The sequence below is a fragment of the Ammospiza caudacuta genome, chromosome 2 (genome assembly GCF_027887145.1).
Source record: "Ammospiza caudacuta isolate bAmmCau1 chromosome 2, bAmmCau1.pri, whole genome shotgun sequence".
NCBI lineage: Eukaryota > Metazoa > Chordata > Aves > Passeriformes > Passerellidae > Ammospiza > Ammospiza caudacuta.
This window is the reverse complement of record NC_080594.1, coordinates 40,322,460-40,338,470: the sequence shown is the minus strand read 5'-3', so window position 1 is coordinate 40,338,470 and position 16,011 is coordinate 40,322,460. Positions and strand designations below refer to the sequence as shown.

At 36.9% G+C, this 16,011-nt stretch overlaps 1 protein-coding gene across 1 annotated transcript in view; it reads right to left on the bottom strand.

Annotated features, from left to right (window-relative positions):
- LOC131554876 (N-acetylated-alpha-linked acidic dipeptidase 2-like) overlaps positions 1-16,011 on the bottom strand; it is a 30,683-nt gene extending 14,672 nt beyond the window's left edge. Inside the window, exons 1-12 of the mRNA XM_058800465.1 lie at positions 15,897-16,011; positions 14,305-14,416; positions 11,203-11,389; positions 9,540-9,641; positions 8,613-8,738; positions 7,759-7,945; positions 6,616-6,709; positions 6,188-6,286; positions 4,420-4,505; positions 3,647-3,766; positions 3,160-3,242; positions 358-421 (exon numbers count right to left, since the gene is read on the bottom strand). Of these exons, the coding sequence (XP_058656448.1) occupies positions 358-421; positions 3,160-3,242; positions 3,647-3,766; positions 4,420-4,505; positions 6,188-6,286; positions 6,616-6,709; positions 7,759-7,945; positions 8,613-8,738; positions 9,540-9,641; positions 11,203-11,389; positions 14,305-14,416; positions 15,897-15,984 (1,348 nt within the window). The 5' untranslated portion in view covers positions 15,985-16,011. The remainder of the gene's footprint in view (positions 1-357; positions 422-3,159; positions 3,243-3,646; positions 3,767-4,419; positions 4,506-6,187; positions 6,287-6,615; positions 6,710-7,758; positions 7,946-8,612; positions 8,739-9,539; positions 9,642-11,202; positions 11,390-14,304; positions 14,417-15,896) is intronic.

The following is a 16,011-nucleotide window of genomic DNA, read 5'->3' as shown; positions in this document are numbered from 1 at the left end:
AGCTATGACCAGAACAAGGAGCAGACTGTCATATATTAAAACTGCAATTGTAAATTAAAGTTAATGCAGCTAAGAGACAGTTTACCATACAGAATGCTCAGTTCATTAGCACAGAATAATAAACTCCTCCAGAGGAGATATTCTGGACTCAGACACGTGGACTGCAGCTCATGGATGGCACTACTTGCAAAAGAAAGCAATGTGAAAACTTAAATTGTCCTCTCTCTCCTCTTAACTCCATATTTGCTACACTTACTCTGTACACCACAATAGTTATCTCATGCAGTAAATAACTGACAGAGAGCTAATAAAAATTACAGCTGTAAAGGCAGGTAAAGTTTAAAAGAAAAGACCCACCTTCTATAGAAGAATCTGCGTTGACGTAAGCGACTGCCCGTTCCTGAAGGACTTTGGCATTTTCCTAGGGTTGTAAATGTACAATTCTTACTTCCAATTAGTGGCATTTAGTCAAGAGCAGGTCAAGTGCATTGATTTTTAGAGCATTACCATTAAGATCTCAGTCAGGATAATTACTACTGTGTACCTTACTAATTATATTGTTTGAGGATGGGTAAATGTTCTGGGCATATGAAATTCATTACTCCTTTCTGGGACTTAATTTGTTGTGGAAAACATCCACAAAGTGTAGGTGCTGCCTGCTGCATCACACAAGAGCAAAATGGAGCAGAAAAAATTACTGGAGAGAATTGTAGCACAGTAAAATTAGGTTATTACATGCATTTCAGCTCTGCACTTCTGGACTTTCTGAACATGCAACATGTGACTGTGAGCTCAGCCAGAATTCCTCCATGCTTTTCATCCCATCATTTTCCATATGTGCTCCCAGCACTGAACTCAATTTTAACACTGATAAACCAAGCACTCCTGACACATCTACAATCTTCCTTTTCAAAAGGGAAAGTCAAAGCACTGAAATTTTCTTCTTAAATGCAGTTGACTGACTATTTTGAGTTCACTAAGCATTGCTTTCATGCTAAATATATGCTGACGTCTTGTTTATTTTTTTTCAAACTGGTAATTATATTTGAAATTGATATTCTAATTAGCAAGTGGTATTTCATGAGATTTTGGCTTTGTGACAGATATTTTAATTAGGTTAGCAATTGTTACTTGAGTAATTCAATTTATAACCCAACTAATAATTCGTAAGCCACATGAACTAAAAATTTAATTGGTAATTAATAAATACATAATGTAAAAAAAAACAAAGAAAAACAAGGAGAGGAGATCATGAAAAGAATGTGATGGGAGGGAGCAAGATTGTGCTTGTCTATATGGGGCCTTGCATATACTCAAAATCGTATTTGCAGTACAAATAAATATCTTTGTTTATGAGCTATGGAGATCATCTGTGTATGAAAAGAATGTTGCCACAGCTGAATTCTTTCTGTTACACAGAAGATGGTGAACATCATGGGTTAATTTTCCTTGAGATTTAATACGTGACAGATCTGGCAGCTGCAGAGAAGAGCAATGTAAGCTGTGAGGAATGTCTCTAGAGAAACTGAATCTAATTTAGGTCTAAAAAAGTAGTAATGCACACCACCAAGATGAAGTAAGGAAAAATAAAATTAAAAGACACGGTCAAATACAAACTGTGCCTACAGTTTTCTAACCTTTTACAGCTGCCATTTCATGAAATAATTAATGATAGACTACTAGATACCAAATTATTACACAAAACCCATTACAGAACAGGAGTAGCAATATTTAACAAATAGAACATAAGAAAACTCCCTAATTTATTAATGACTTGTTCAAGAGAAATTGGTTTCTTAAACATCATTGTTTCATATTCCTCATAATGAAAATAATTGTGTGGCTTTTTTTCTTGACAGCACCTATATGTATGCAAAGGTACACAGACAAAGAAATCACAAATAAATAAAGTTTTACATACAGATATTTTTGCCACCAGTGGAGTTCATGAGTTCAGGTGGGATGAAAATTTAATGCCAACTATTTAAAATATCTCAGTAAATTATTTAAAATAATTTAAATTACTTTTTCCTCATGTTTCATAAATCAGCAGTAAGATGAAGACATTGTTAAAGCTGGAAGCCAAACAGTTTATGAGTGAAAAAAATAGTACAAATCTGAAATCTCAGCTTTGTTAACAGAAGAGTGATGGAATCCCCTTGGTGTTTGGAAGCATATTTCTGGGTTTGTTATCTCCTCTGACATGTGCCGTTTTGCTATGTAATTTTGTGATTTGCTGAAATACATGCCAATAATCTAAACTAAAAGATTTTTTATTTTATAGATTCTGAAAGCTCTATCCACACAGCTAAATATTAACTTGTAAATAAAATTCTAATAGAAGAATAAGACAACACATTTCTGTTAAACTATTCAGTACTAATAAATTGATATAGTTCAGCAGAAATGTGTTTTATCAGGCAGTTTTCTTCCTGCTCTATTTCTAATTTGGATTTTACAGACAAAGAATGAAAACTCTTGTAAGACCTATATTTCTTATTGGGGTTGAACAAATCTAATAAGAACTGAATATGGCCAATAGGAAAAGGAAGATAGAAATACCCAGAACCTCATTTCTGAATTTGCCAACATTCTTGTTTCAGGCAGGTATACAGTCAGGGATTCTCCTGCAGAATTAATTGGCTGTCCTGCCCCTGAGAATCTACAATGCTGGAATTCACATGAATTTTGACTCTATTCACTCATAAATTATCTATTCTTTCATTTGCACAGTAGGATTGATTTTTGTACCAAAGGCTTGGCATGCTTACACATCAGAAGTTCAGGATCTGGACTTGAATTTATAGAAACTAAGGAATTTCTCAAATAGAAAGTTAGACCAATCTGGATTAAATAAAATGCTATAATTCTGTTAAATTATGAGACAGATATCCACATAGAGACCACTGTGGGATATTAGCTTTGAATCAAAGTAGATTTTTGAATCTTAGAAGAGTTAGTGCACTTATGTTGTAAGAAGCTAGGTAGGTAGGTAATTTATATAAATACATGAGTGCCTCACAACACCTGAAGGAGCCTGTTGTACTCCAATTTTAGCACAGAGTTTTGATTGCAGTTTAGGAATAGATCCTGGGTACTGCAGTCACCTGCAACACACTTTCCAATTCTGCTTTACTTTACACAGGTTTTTTTATTTACCTCAGCCCACTCTGTGGAACCCAATAATCCAAATTCTTCTGCATCCCAGCTAGCAAAAATAATAGTTCGCCTAGGTCTCCAACCTGCAATTACATTATTAAATTTGAAAGTTCAACTTGTACTTTAAAAGTCTACTGACCACAGTTAATTGCAATTGCTTTAAAAACAGCACTTAACTGATATAACAGTAAAAAAATCCTCTCTAAAATCCTTAGAGGAACATATTACTGCAGAAGCATTTCTTCTTAATGCAATATTTTCAATCTGCACAGCTAAGACGGTACCATTACACTCACAAGGGGATAAATTCAGCCAACTACCACGCAATGCCACATATGTATCTCTTCAATGAATCTACAACTTTCATAATGAGAGATAAAACTTTCTGTAGAGGTGAAAAGTTAAATCAATACAACAGCTTATGGAAGCACTGATCCTCAAAGCTGCTGTTTTCCATATCTATCATTTTACATCTGCATTAAGTTACCTTCCATCTTCATTTTACCAAAACTCCGTACAATTTCTTGCAGAACTGCAGCACCAGTGGTTGGATCAATACCACCAAACACCCAAGAGTCTCTATGACCACCTAAAATAATATATCTGTCTGGAAACAAACATACAGTATCAATTAATAATTAAAAATGCACTAGGATTACCTGTGATTTCCTTTGATTGCATCTTTACTTGTATGAAATCAAATATGAAGTTCAATACCAGTGCTACAAGTTTATTTCTTAAGGGAATCTGCAATCATTCACCTATTCTACTAAGGTCTGCAACTAAAGACAATAAATATTTAATAAATATTTTTCCATCTAAAAGTCTTTGTTCTGTATGACCTGCTACAATAGTATAATGTATCAATATATATTATATCAATAGTATCAATAGTATAATGTTAATGTTCCAAATCATCACTAGGTTTCTGCAATTTGAATTATGTTAATTTTTGCAAAGGCAAAATGTATGACTGATGTAAGGTGAAGCCTACTGTAAAGTGACAGGCATTATAAAAAAAACATTCTCTGATGTCTATCACTGTATTTTATAGGGAATGCTATTCTTGGGAATGCCAATGACAAATAGTATGATGGGAAAGAGAAAAACTACTAAGAATTTCTCAAGACTCTGTATTGTACGGTTATCTAAAACATTTTAATTTTCCTACAACACAAGTACAATAGAAATACAAAACAAGTACAACACAAATACAAAAGAAAGAAGGAAAAAAAAAATCATCAAGCAACTGATGCTCACCTGGTTCCAGAGCTCCTCTAAGGATGCCAATGACATTGTAAATTCGTGTGATTTTGTTGCTTGTATGAACATGCATTCTGACTTTTCTGAAATGAAAGGGAGTGTGTAGAAACCATTTCTGATTAATAAGACAATAAAAAACCAATGCCAATAACACATAAACCAGAGAGTTTGTGCTTCTGTCCTGCTTTGAGTTTTCAGCACTGATCCAATGTATGTTCAGCACTGTCATGCTGTCTCAGAGACACATTTTTTATTTCAGTTAAGCCTGCTGCTGATGCCTTAGAAAAAAGCCTATGTGCTGGGCTAGTCTATACATTTGCAAAGATTTATAGAATTTATAGAACTTTTTTTAATGGGAACCAATCAGATAATTGTGTACTAAACAAATAAACTGAAAAACATGCACAGTAATAAAAAAAAAATCTACATTTTGACCAAAATTATAATTGTGGATGTGCAGATGTTTATAGAGAATAAACCTTGGTTTCCTAGCTTAGGCCTTACAATAATACAGAACTTGAAGAAAAAAAGATTAGGAATATTCATCCAGGAATAAACTGAAATCTGTGTTTAGGACAGTGGATCTAAGTGATTAAGATTTGTCAGTCACAGAATCACAGAATGGTTTGGGTTGGCAGGGACCTTAAAGGTCATCCAGTTCCGACCTCCCTGTCATGGGCAGGGAATCCTCCATTAGGGGCAGAAAACCTTCTGCTAGAAGCACAGATTTTTCTTCCCTGTCCCTCACCAGCAAAATTCACTTATGAAATTTTATAACAACCAAGGGAATCCCGGTATTCAGAGAGATAAAACTAGCACGTGTTCGGCCCTCTTAAGCTGTGGAAGAAACAAAGCACCAAACAATGGGGGGTTGTCTGCCTGGCAAAAAACTCAGGAGATCCACATTTGAAGTTATCTTTTCAGCAGCAAATCTGCATAGCTGTCAAAATCAAAACCCACTTCAGGAGAGCCACTGGATCTTTGCCCAGAAAGTAACAGACACCAGCGCCTTGAACGTGCATGTATGTGCACACTTCCCATGTGCAAGTGACTTTCTACCTAGAATCAAAAGGTTCATTTTGATATGGAACTGCTCTGAGAAAGATGTGTAGAATTAATTCATATTTACAACAAAAATGTTACTCTATCAAGTAGGAAGATATTAAAAATTCTACTCAAAAATACAAGTTTTGCGGATGAATCATATTGTTTTCTCACTGTTGCTCTTCTAGATACTCCAAACAGCACTGTAATTATGTCAAATATGCTTTCTTATGTAGTTATTTCTACTTTATTCATTTTCAGCTAGCTAGTGTTAAAGCAGAGCAGAAAAGAATAATGATAAATGAAGTCTTTATAAAATTATATATATATATTCAGACATACTCTTGTTATCCAGGAGACAGAGTAGTGATAATGATATACCATTTTTACACACTGTTCATTGGGTCCACGAACAGTCCTACTGAATAATACCTTCTGTAAACTGAAACTATATTTATGTGGAAAAGTCAGAGAAAAGTGAGCTTTAGCTTTATTGCAATTTATTGACAAATGTCATTGTCAAGTGGCTTGATCTGCTAATTTATTATCTTTTTGTAATGGAATTTATTTTCAAATTCTAATTATTATCTCCAAATATTCCCTAGCAGAAGGAAGTAAGTATCTCCTGAGTATCCCTAGATGTGTTGATTCAGAGCCTTTTCCTCAGAAAGATTTTTTTTTTTTTGCAAAATTGTATGAACAGGAAAGTATTAAAACAGACCTTGCAGAAGAGTTGCCTGTGAATCCTGGCCCTGTATTATAAGGCACATTGAGACTTCCCTTCCAGCTGCTGTCTGGAGCTGCAGGTCCTCCCATTGCACTGTGAAGCAAAAACCAAGACAAATGCAGTTGATCGTTAGGATGAAACCCTAAATTCTCTTAATAATTATTGCAGCAAAACCTAGGTGGTTTTACAAAATTCTTAAAAGCATTATTGCAAAAACAGAATGCTTTGAATTTTCCACATTTTCTGGAATAACTACATTACTACTACGTTAATTACTACATTATTATTTCTGAATTACTTCAATTACTACAAAAGAGTAGCAAATGCAAGTAACAACATAGACTTTGCCATCTTAATATGAAAAATTTGTCTGCACATTTGTCAACCCTGACTTCTGGAGAGGAGGGCTGATGTATACTCACCGCAGTAACACTTCTGCATCATGATATCCAATAGGATGAACTGGGATTTTGGGAATCCCTACACCTTCATTAACCTTGTACCTGAAAGTGTACTCTGAGAAAACAGAACAAAATGTAAAGTTTATGGCGTTCTTAGCAACTTTAACCAAACTGGAAACGCTTTTGAGCAGAGCAGCCACCAGCGTGCATGATTCTTTTTAATTCTTACATCATTTCTCACACACTGCTTCTAGAAAACCAAACTGTAATGAGAGAACCATCTGCACAGCCGTGCAAAAGATGTCTCCATGCTTGATGCAAGGCTAGATTTGCTGTCCAACCATGTTATAACACTTCCTCCAAGCTGGCATGAGAGGTGAAAATGGCACCCGTGCAGCTGCTTGACAAGCTGCAGAGGACATGCACAGATGCATTTACCTGGGTCGAAGACCGCCAGTGTCTCTCTGAGTCTGCTGGGCCTGGCACACACAACCTCTCCTGGTTTAGACTGTCCTATGTCCCCAGCAGGGGCCACACAAGCCCATGAGCTTTCCAGAAGCATCCCTGTACAGCCATCCCACCAGCACCCAGCACTGGCAGGCATCTTAGTCCAGATCAAGTTTAGGATGCCAACAAGGACAAGAGAAGCACATGGTGCCAACTTTTGAAAGACTCCAGACTGCTCTTATTTTTGCTACAGGAAATTTTATTCCCCTTAAAAAGGATTTTAAACTGTTTTTTCCTGGAACTTATCATTAGCAAGGAAACATACCTCCGAGTAAAGCTATTAGTCCTCTTTGATGGCAAAGTATAAACTAAAGTGGTCCTCTTGAGAAACATGGATATTTTAAAATGGCTATAAATTCTCAGTCATTTTCTGCTGCTTCACAGTCTGTAAACTTACACATCCTGCTTTTCTAAGTGTCACAAGGGTGGGACCATATAAAGAGTTTCCTGGACACTTTATTCCGCTGCCTAACTGAAAGCAGTCAGACTGACAGAAACAGAACTTAGTGTGCAATAGAAAATTAACTATTGTCAATAAGAATTTCAAGCAGCTTTCTTCTGTGCATCTGTACTGAAAATTAATTAACTTATAGTGCCACACTTTCAGCAGCAGTTTATGAAGTACTTGATGGTCCAGGCTACAGAACCTGCACTCACCTTTTGCAGGATAACCTGGAGTCAGAGGATCCCCTGCTCCATTCAGGTTTAATACATTCCCACGCTGGACTCCTCCACCTGGCAGGTTCCATCCATTTGGATAAGGATGTACTCCAGGTGCACAGTAGTCAGCAGGGTCAGAGTAAAGTATGATCCCTTGGGCTCCTGCTAATATGGCATTTTTAACCTGTGAAATTATTTGGCTTTAAGATGCAGCTTTTGTTTTAATGCAGTAGTAAGTCTGAATATTGATATTTGCTTCCATGCAGGCATGTTTTAGAAGACAAATATGTGAAAGAGTTGAAAATTATCCCAGATTTAGCAGAAGAATCAAGCATAGTGAAACACAGTATGTTCATTTTTTGTGTCAAACCTTTTTTCATTGCTCAAGGCTATGAAATGAAGAACAGAACATAAAAATGAGGCACGAAACCTGACTACCATCCCCACTGCCCCACTATCACCAGTTTTGCCAGATTTCTTGTCTAAAATCAGGAGAGATAGTCACTCAGTTTCTGTGCATCAGACTCCTTGTCAAATTGCTATTATTTCAAAGTACTGCAGTTCTATGGATGGCATGTATCAACAGACTTGGCTCTACAAACTACTCAGTTCCCTGAATTATTCTCTTGCAAGAACTGCCTGGGGAGTTTGCAGTCATCTCTGTCTCAAGACTTTAATAAATTCTTCTGGTTTTATTGCTTTGGAAGTTTTTCGTAGACTGCAGTCACAATGGATAGATTGCAGGCTTCCTTCTGCTTGTATGTTCCAATGAACAGCCCTTATTAATTCCCTCAAGCTCTACCATCAACAGTGTCTGACCCACAGAAGAAAAATTAAAACTCAACCCTTACTTTGTTTCCTCTGAAGATCTTCCCATATCTGGCAATGACAATCTTTCCTGTACAGTTAATTCCCATTTCACGTTCCAGCTTAAAAAAATCTTCTGTACGGCCATAATTCACATACACCAGATCTGCCTGGGCAGAAAGGAAAAGCAGTGTTGTAGCCACTGGTCAGTCAACAAACAAAATACTCATTATCAGAAATAAAGTTTCATTCACTATCTATGACAGAGAATTTTAAACTATTTTTTCATTTCTAAAACTGAGACCCAGTGCCCATAAAAACAATAGCAAAAGATCCACAATATTTCATAGGAAGCTTTGGCTCAAAATTCTGATTGGCTATTATCCTGCACTTAACAGGCCTAAAAACAGGCTGGAAAATAAACCAGAGTACTTTGGTAAACTGACAAACTTCTCTGACTGTGACAAAGCAGTGATATGACTTACATACACAAACACTCACTATTACAAAATTTCATTCATTCATGCAATGCAATGTTGTCCCTGACCTGTTCCATAATGAATTAGCAGATTAAGTGAGGACCTTTTGTGGCCTTTGAAGGCATTAATTTAATCTAAAATGTCTTTCAACTTGATATAAATATTCTAGTGTTATTCTACTAAAGGCTACTTCTACCTGTGCCTTAAGCAAGTCCTCTACATATGACTGAATAATATGGAACAATCTGAGATGTATCCAAAATTTTCCATCAAGATAAAAATTTTTCACTTATTATGTGATTCAGAGTTTGAACAATTTGAGAAAGCTCAACCTTTGTATAATATGATGTCTATCTGTGCCTAAGTGTTCTTTAATTAAGACAAATGGGAATTAAAACTACTGCAACAAATTTTTGAGAAGTTGGAGCACTCTGTCCCAGAAAGTGTTTCAAAAAATAGGTAATAGTACCATTACATAATTTCTTTCCTTACCTCTGGCACTCCCTGTGCTGAAAAAGCATTATATGGTGGTAGTATATCAGTAACGTTCTCATACCCCTGTGGAGGTGGTTCAAACAATGATGTATTGAAAACCTATAAAATAACAGTAGTTTTTGGTCAAACATTCTAGGCACAAATTCACACATTAAAAAAACATTAATTATAGTTTAAACTAAAGTCAGAAGATAGTTATTCAGTTTCTGTGCATCAGGCTCCTTGTCAAATAATTACTATTTCAAAATATTGCAGTCCTACGGATGAAAAGTATCAAAAGCCTTGGCTTTTGCCAAGTTAGTTAGCTTTGTCAGCAGTTTAAATTATAGTTTCCATGAATTGATAGCAAAAAATACAGTTCTAACTAGTACACATAAGTTCAAACAAAGACACAGGTAGGGATCCAGAGGTGAACCTTTGTAACAGAATGCAGATATGAATACAAAGAGACAGATCACGTGTCAGAAGATGCTCATCTGTCACTCCCTGAACTTAAGGAAAGAAGTAGCTTAAAATTGCCAAGTGGTGGTGACAGAAAGAGACATCTGGTTCATCCATGCGATCCCAGGTGTCTTTTTGTGGTTTCTCCTACCTGCATTATTATCTTTATCTCTTATCTAGTGATGCCCCAGTTAAACTCCAGTTCTGCCTTTCATCACTATGCATTGTAACACTCATGTTGCTTTAAGGTGCACATCCACCTTCTGTCACCTTGTGAGACTACAGCTGAGACACTGCACAGGGTTTCTGGAAGAACTTCTTCATTCTTTCACCTCTAAGCTTGTGTCGTCCCTCAGCACACATTCCTTACTTTCTCCCCTGGCTCTTCATCCTTATTTATGTGCTATGATGCTTCTCTAGCAGTCCCACCTCCCCTCCTTGCTCAGGATCCTTGTCAGAATTTACATCTACTTCTTCATTTCCCCAGGTTTTCAAAAGAAAAACCCTAGGCTGACTAGTTCATTAGTACTTCCAACACTAACTTAGGAGACACCATAGGAAACCAGTGAGATCAGGTTCAGAGCAAGGGAAACAAGGCAATACTACATAAAACTGATAGTATCTCCACAATTCCTTACCTCAGCATGTAGTGGGAGCAAATATTGTACAGATGTTCAAGCAGGGTTTGGATAGGTACTTGGAAGAGAGATGTAATGAGGGTCACTGACTGGATAAATACTTGGAAAAGGTCTAATGAGGATTTTTCAAGAGACTAATTTCAGCACATTCAGAGAAGCCCTGAGTTGAAAACAGCTAGACACTGGAAGAACTGCATGCCTGAAATACATTTCTTTGTTCTTAAACATCCCTGTGCATCCACTTAAAGCTGTTTATGGAAACAGGATATTAGCCTAGATGTATCCTCAAGCTAAACCCTTCGAACACCTTATGGTCTACAGGTGTTAACTGCAGCTTCTCCACACATCCTCACTCTTCCATATGAGGCACTGAGATCTCAGGCCCTTTGCTGTGTTTTCTCCATAGCCTGGAAAACCATTTCTAAATACGAACTCCCTTTGCACTGGATTATTTTTTAATAATATAAAGCACGTGCTGAGCTGAGTATGTGAGAATGAAGAGGATGACACTTTTTTAACAGGAAATCACTGGAGGATTTTTAGGTTTTACATTAACAAAGTTTTGTCATTGAAAAGATCACCTCATTCCCTCGCTCATCAATTAGTGAAATGTAGTTTGGCCGCTCTTCATTTGGGTATGAAAGAAGCACATCATAATTAACAAGTTCTGCTGAATCCAATCCAAATTCCTTCCACTGGCCTTGAATTTTTTTGGCAAGAAGAAGATTCTGTTCAGTTCCTGCGAGGTGAGGCAACTTGGTAAATGAACTAGAACAAAACAGAAAACCACTGGTAAGCAGCAAAGGCAGAGATACACAAAAGCGAAATAGGATCAGTGTTTATAAAGCTAATCTTCAAGACACATTGCATGGACAGTAAGGTCTTAAAGTGTGAGCTGTAAAACATGACTGCTTATCAGAATCTGCATCAGAACATGTAAAAAATAAACTCAGAGCAGAGGATCTTTCCTGAGGGCTTAAGATAAGTCAACTGAATTTCTTCTTTGCATAACAGGAATAGCCACATCTATACACAAGCAATGAAAATCAATGCCAAAGATTCAGCAAAAGAATATTAGCAGTATGCAAAAAGCAGGAATAAATATAGGAAAGCTATGTATTCAGAAAGAAGCCTTCCAGATAATTCTGGTATCTGATCCTGGATTTGTACTATTGTCACAGCGTGTCCTAATGTCCTAAGAAGTTTAACCTGAAAATCATTACATTAAATTATCTGCACAGATTTGATATTTTTTCTTAATCAAAAGCCTGAATAACAAAACCTTCTTAACAATATTTACTTCCATATCAGATACAACACACAAGGTTGATAAACAGTCACAACCAAACAGAATCCATCCCTCTGGGCTGCCCTACAGCAATCTGTGTACAATTTGTTTGGCCCAGTGAACAAGTAAGGAATGGTGAAAGCTCATCAGTCAGCCAAGTACTCTGCATCAGCTTCCAATTCCCAACAGGCTACTTATCAATGCCTGCCCCACAGATGGCAGATACCAGCAATTACCATTAATTAGTGGTAGCAAATACCATGATTAATATCAGTTCAGCCTGTCACTTCAGACTGTTTTCAACCCTTGTTCTGCAGTGTGCACTCCCTCAGCTTCAAAAGAATAATGTCCAAAGCCTTGTTAAAGTCGAGGTTGTTACAGCCACAATAATGTCTCCCCTCACGCACGTAGCCTGTCATTTCCTTACAGGAGGCAATATGCCGACCATACAAACAAATAGTAAATAAATGCTGACTCCTCCAAACTATATTTCTGTCCTTTGTGTGTTTGAAAACAGATTCCAGAAGGATGTTCTGTCACCCCTCCAGACCCGAAGCTGACGAGCTCAGAGTCCTCCAGGTTGTCCTTATTAAAAGAGGGGCACAACACCAGCCTTTTTCAGCCACCTGGGGCCTCTTGCAATCATCAGAATTTCTCATCTACAGCAACATTGCAATCATAACATAAAGGTCTTTCACATGAGTCCCCCCTGGCCCCAGGATTGGAACGCATCCAGATTCTCTAAGTAGACAACAACCTTTTGCTCTCTGCTGTTGTCAGTCCCTCTCTTTAAACTGTGAAGGTATGCACCAAAGTCTGGCAGCAACCTTTGCCAAACCCCATTGCTTGTTTGCCTCTTGCACTTTAATTCCCACTAGTATTCTAAGTACTTTTAATTCTTTAAGTATACTAAATATATGCCATCAGGAAAAACACGTGTGATTTTTTTTCCAAATTTTCCCTTCTAAACAGTTTAATCCTTTCCAAAGCTCTGATAAAATACTAAGATCAAAACGTCTGCATTTTCTGAGTCTCATAGTTTTTTCCCCTCAGGTGATAAAAGCAGATGTAGTAGTCTGAAAAATGAAGAATATAGATCAAAATTCTCAAGTTCAAATTTTCTTATGTCTTTGACAAACTTTTTGGATAGTATATTAATACAATTTCTCTGCATTTCCTGATTTTTATTTGAATTCAGGCAAAAAAAAAAATCCCCAACCAGCATGAAGCATTTGGCCCATCACCAAAGCAAGCAGACAAATGAGAAACCATTAATATCCAAGAGACATTGGCCTAATTACAGAGCTATGCTATGTTGCCTAGATTCTTACTCAAACATCATTTTCAGGAACTCTCCAATCTACAGAAAGTAATGAATACAAAATAAGATTAAGCCTGTAGACTTAAAAAGTTTATTGATGTTAGGTAAGAAACCTTTTGGGTTTAGAATAAATGTATAGAAATCAAATTTGTCAGTAATCCTCTGATGTTCTTGACGCAGCTGCTGACTTACATGCTGAACACAAACATTTTACTAGCCAGAGTATTTATTTATTTTTCATGTGAATATATTAGTTCCTCTATAGAAAATATAAATATATCAAATAATGTGGGTTTTTTAAATTTTCGTGGAATGAAGAAAAAAAAAGGGTATTTTTATATCCCCAGTACTTTAGATGTTTTTAAAGAACTGCATGGATGCACTACAATGCAAAAAAGTATATTTACTAACATCATGCAAGATTTAACCAACCATACATGCAACTGACCATGGACATAGCGCTTTATCTGAGAAAGAGAAGACACGGTATAATGGGATGTCAGAGCTCTCAATAAACAGCACATTATCCAGTATGGCCACACTAAAGGAATTATAAATTGTAAGTATACATGCAACTCAGTGCCATGCAAATTTGTAGCATTGGTTTTTAATAGATTAATTTTCTACTTAGACTAGCTACTCAAACTGAAAGTTTAAAGAGACACTGAGCAGATGATCAGTCAGATGAAATTCATGTCAGTCATTGTACCCCAAACAGAGTAAAGTCATCTCAGTCTGAAAGAAAGCAGTTATCTGAGGTTAGGGATTCAGATATTTGTGAAGAAAAAAAAATTCATTCATTAAATCATGATGAAGGGAAATAATGAAGACTGGTAAGCACTGGCAGTAATGCAGCTGAGGGAAGCACACTTGACTGCACAACCACTTCAAAAACAGAACTTCAAAATGGGGAGGGGGAAAACAGGAGAGTTGTAAGACATTTTGTATAAACGAAACAATTCTAAAGCATCTTAAAAGCTCTGCTTTCAGAGGCCCTTCCTCGGAGCTGATGTTATCACTTTTTTAGTGGTTTTGACTGATAAAATTGTTTAAAAAACAATGCACAAGGCTTACCGAAGAAATTTCTTGATGTTCTCTGCTTTCATTTCAGCCACAAGTTTCTGTCTCACATTTTGATGCACATCTGAAGAGTTGGGGTTTTTCTCCGTCAGTTTTGTAAACCATCCTGAAACACATTTGAAAAGTTTCCCACTTAGCAAGAATTTCCTCACATGTTTGAGCACAGGTGCAACCTGTGGTATTAATCAGTTAAAACAACAAGGACGAACAGGGCTTAGAGCACTCTCTGCCAGTGTCTGAGGGCTTAAGCAGAAAAGTAAAATATATTTCATTGACTGAAATGCCTAAAAGTGACATAATGAAAAGAGCAAACCCTAAATCCCTGGTAAATCCCCTTTTCAAGATAGACTCATCTCTCATTAATTTTAAAATATAGTTGAAATTCTCAATTAACTGTTTGTAGTGTGAGGTTTGAACTCCTGATACTCATGATGAAATTACTTTATTTAGTTTATGCATGTATATTGAAATAGATGAGTAAGTATATTTAAAGTGAAGGTTTAGGACACAACAGCCACCCTGCCAGCATTGTAATAGTTACAGACTTGGGTTATTCTATTTAATAATTGAAAGAATAAAGTTAACTGTCACCCAAGCCAGTTTTAAAATGTTTATTCAGTAGCCATAAATAGTAGTAGGAGAGGTATATAAATGTATGAGTTTTTCTTAAGAAAAAAAACAACAACAACAACAAAAATCGTTTTATTATTGTAGCTAGACAACCCCAAAGTGGAAAAATTTTCATAAGGAAGATAAATACACGTGCTGTCACATGCACAGTATATGTGAACTGTTACACTTAAATACAATTGTAGTAACGCTCTGAGCTGAACAGGGATGCTTGATCAGACTAACAGTCCATGTTTCCCAGTAACCTGTTTTGGAGCTGGGCCAAAAGATGATGTTCAGGGAAATGTATAAGCATTGCACAAGTGGCAGGAATTAGCAGCTCAGGGATCTCCAAAATTAAAATAATATTTTATATATTTAATAGCCCTCATGTATTTGTGTTTCATGCTTTAGAGTTAGGTTTGTGTTAGAACACAAGTTTAAAAAGGCCACGCAATTTTGATTTGAAATCAAATGCTGCAAGTGACTTCAGAGAATAATCTCTAGTAAAGTTCATTGTGCATAATGAAAACTTCAGTAACTTGGCTGTCAGTCAAACTCCTCCTCTACATTCTACCCTTAATTTCTAAAATAGCAACAGAATAGGAGCATTTAAAATATCTTCAGTAAAAAACAGGAAACTAAAACAAAATAAATCTGGGAGATTTTGCAATCGCTGAAGTCTCAAACTCTTGTACTAATTTTTTCTCTTTGAATGCCTGGCTGCCTCTTTTGGGAAGCTGTCAGCTCACCAGGGCTTGTCCTGAGCTGAAGCACAGAGTTGTTCTGTTCCTCACTCCCTGAAAACTGAAACTGCTGGACAGAAAAGCTTAGAAAAGCAGTGGGACAAATACTTTATCACGCCTCTGAAGAGCAGCATAAGCTCCCTGCCGGTGAGTTAAGCACACCAGGGCTTGCACACACAAGTGTGTGCAGGGGAGGGAAGCTGGGGCTCAGCCCTGGCTCTCTGCACTCACCTGTAAGAAAGCCCAGCAGCAAACAGCCGAGCAGCGCAGGGCACACGAGCCACACACGGAGGGAGGCCTTGCTCCGGCTCCCGGCCATGCTGACACACTGGCCGGCACTTGGCAG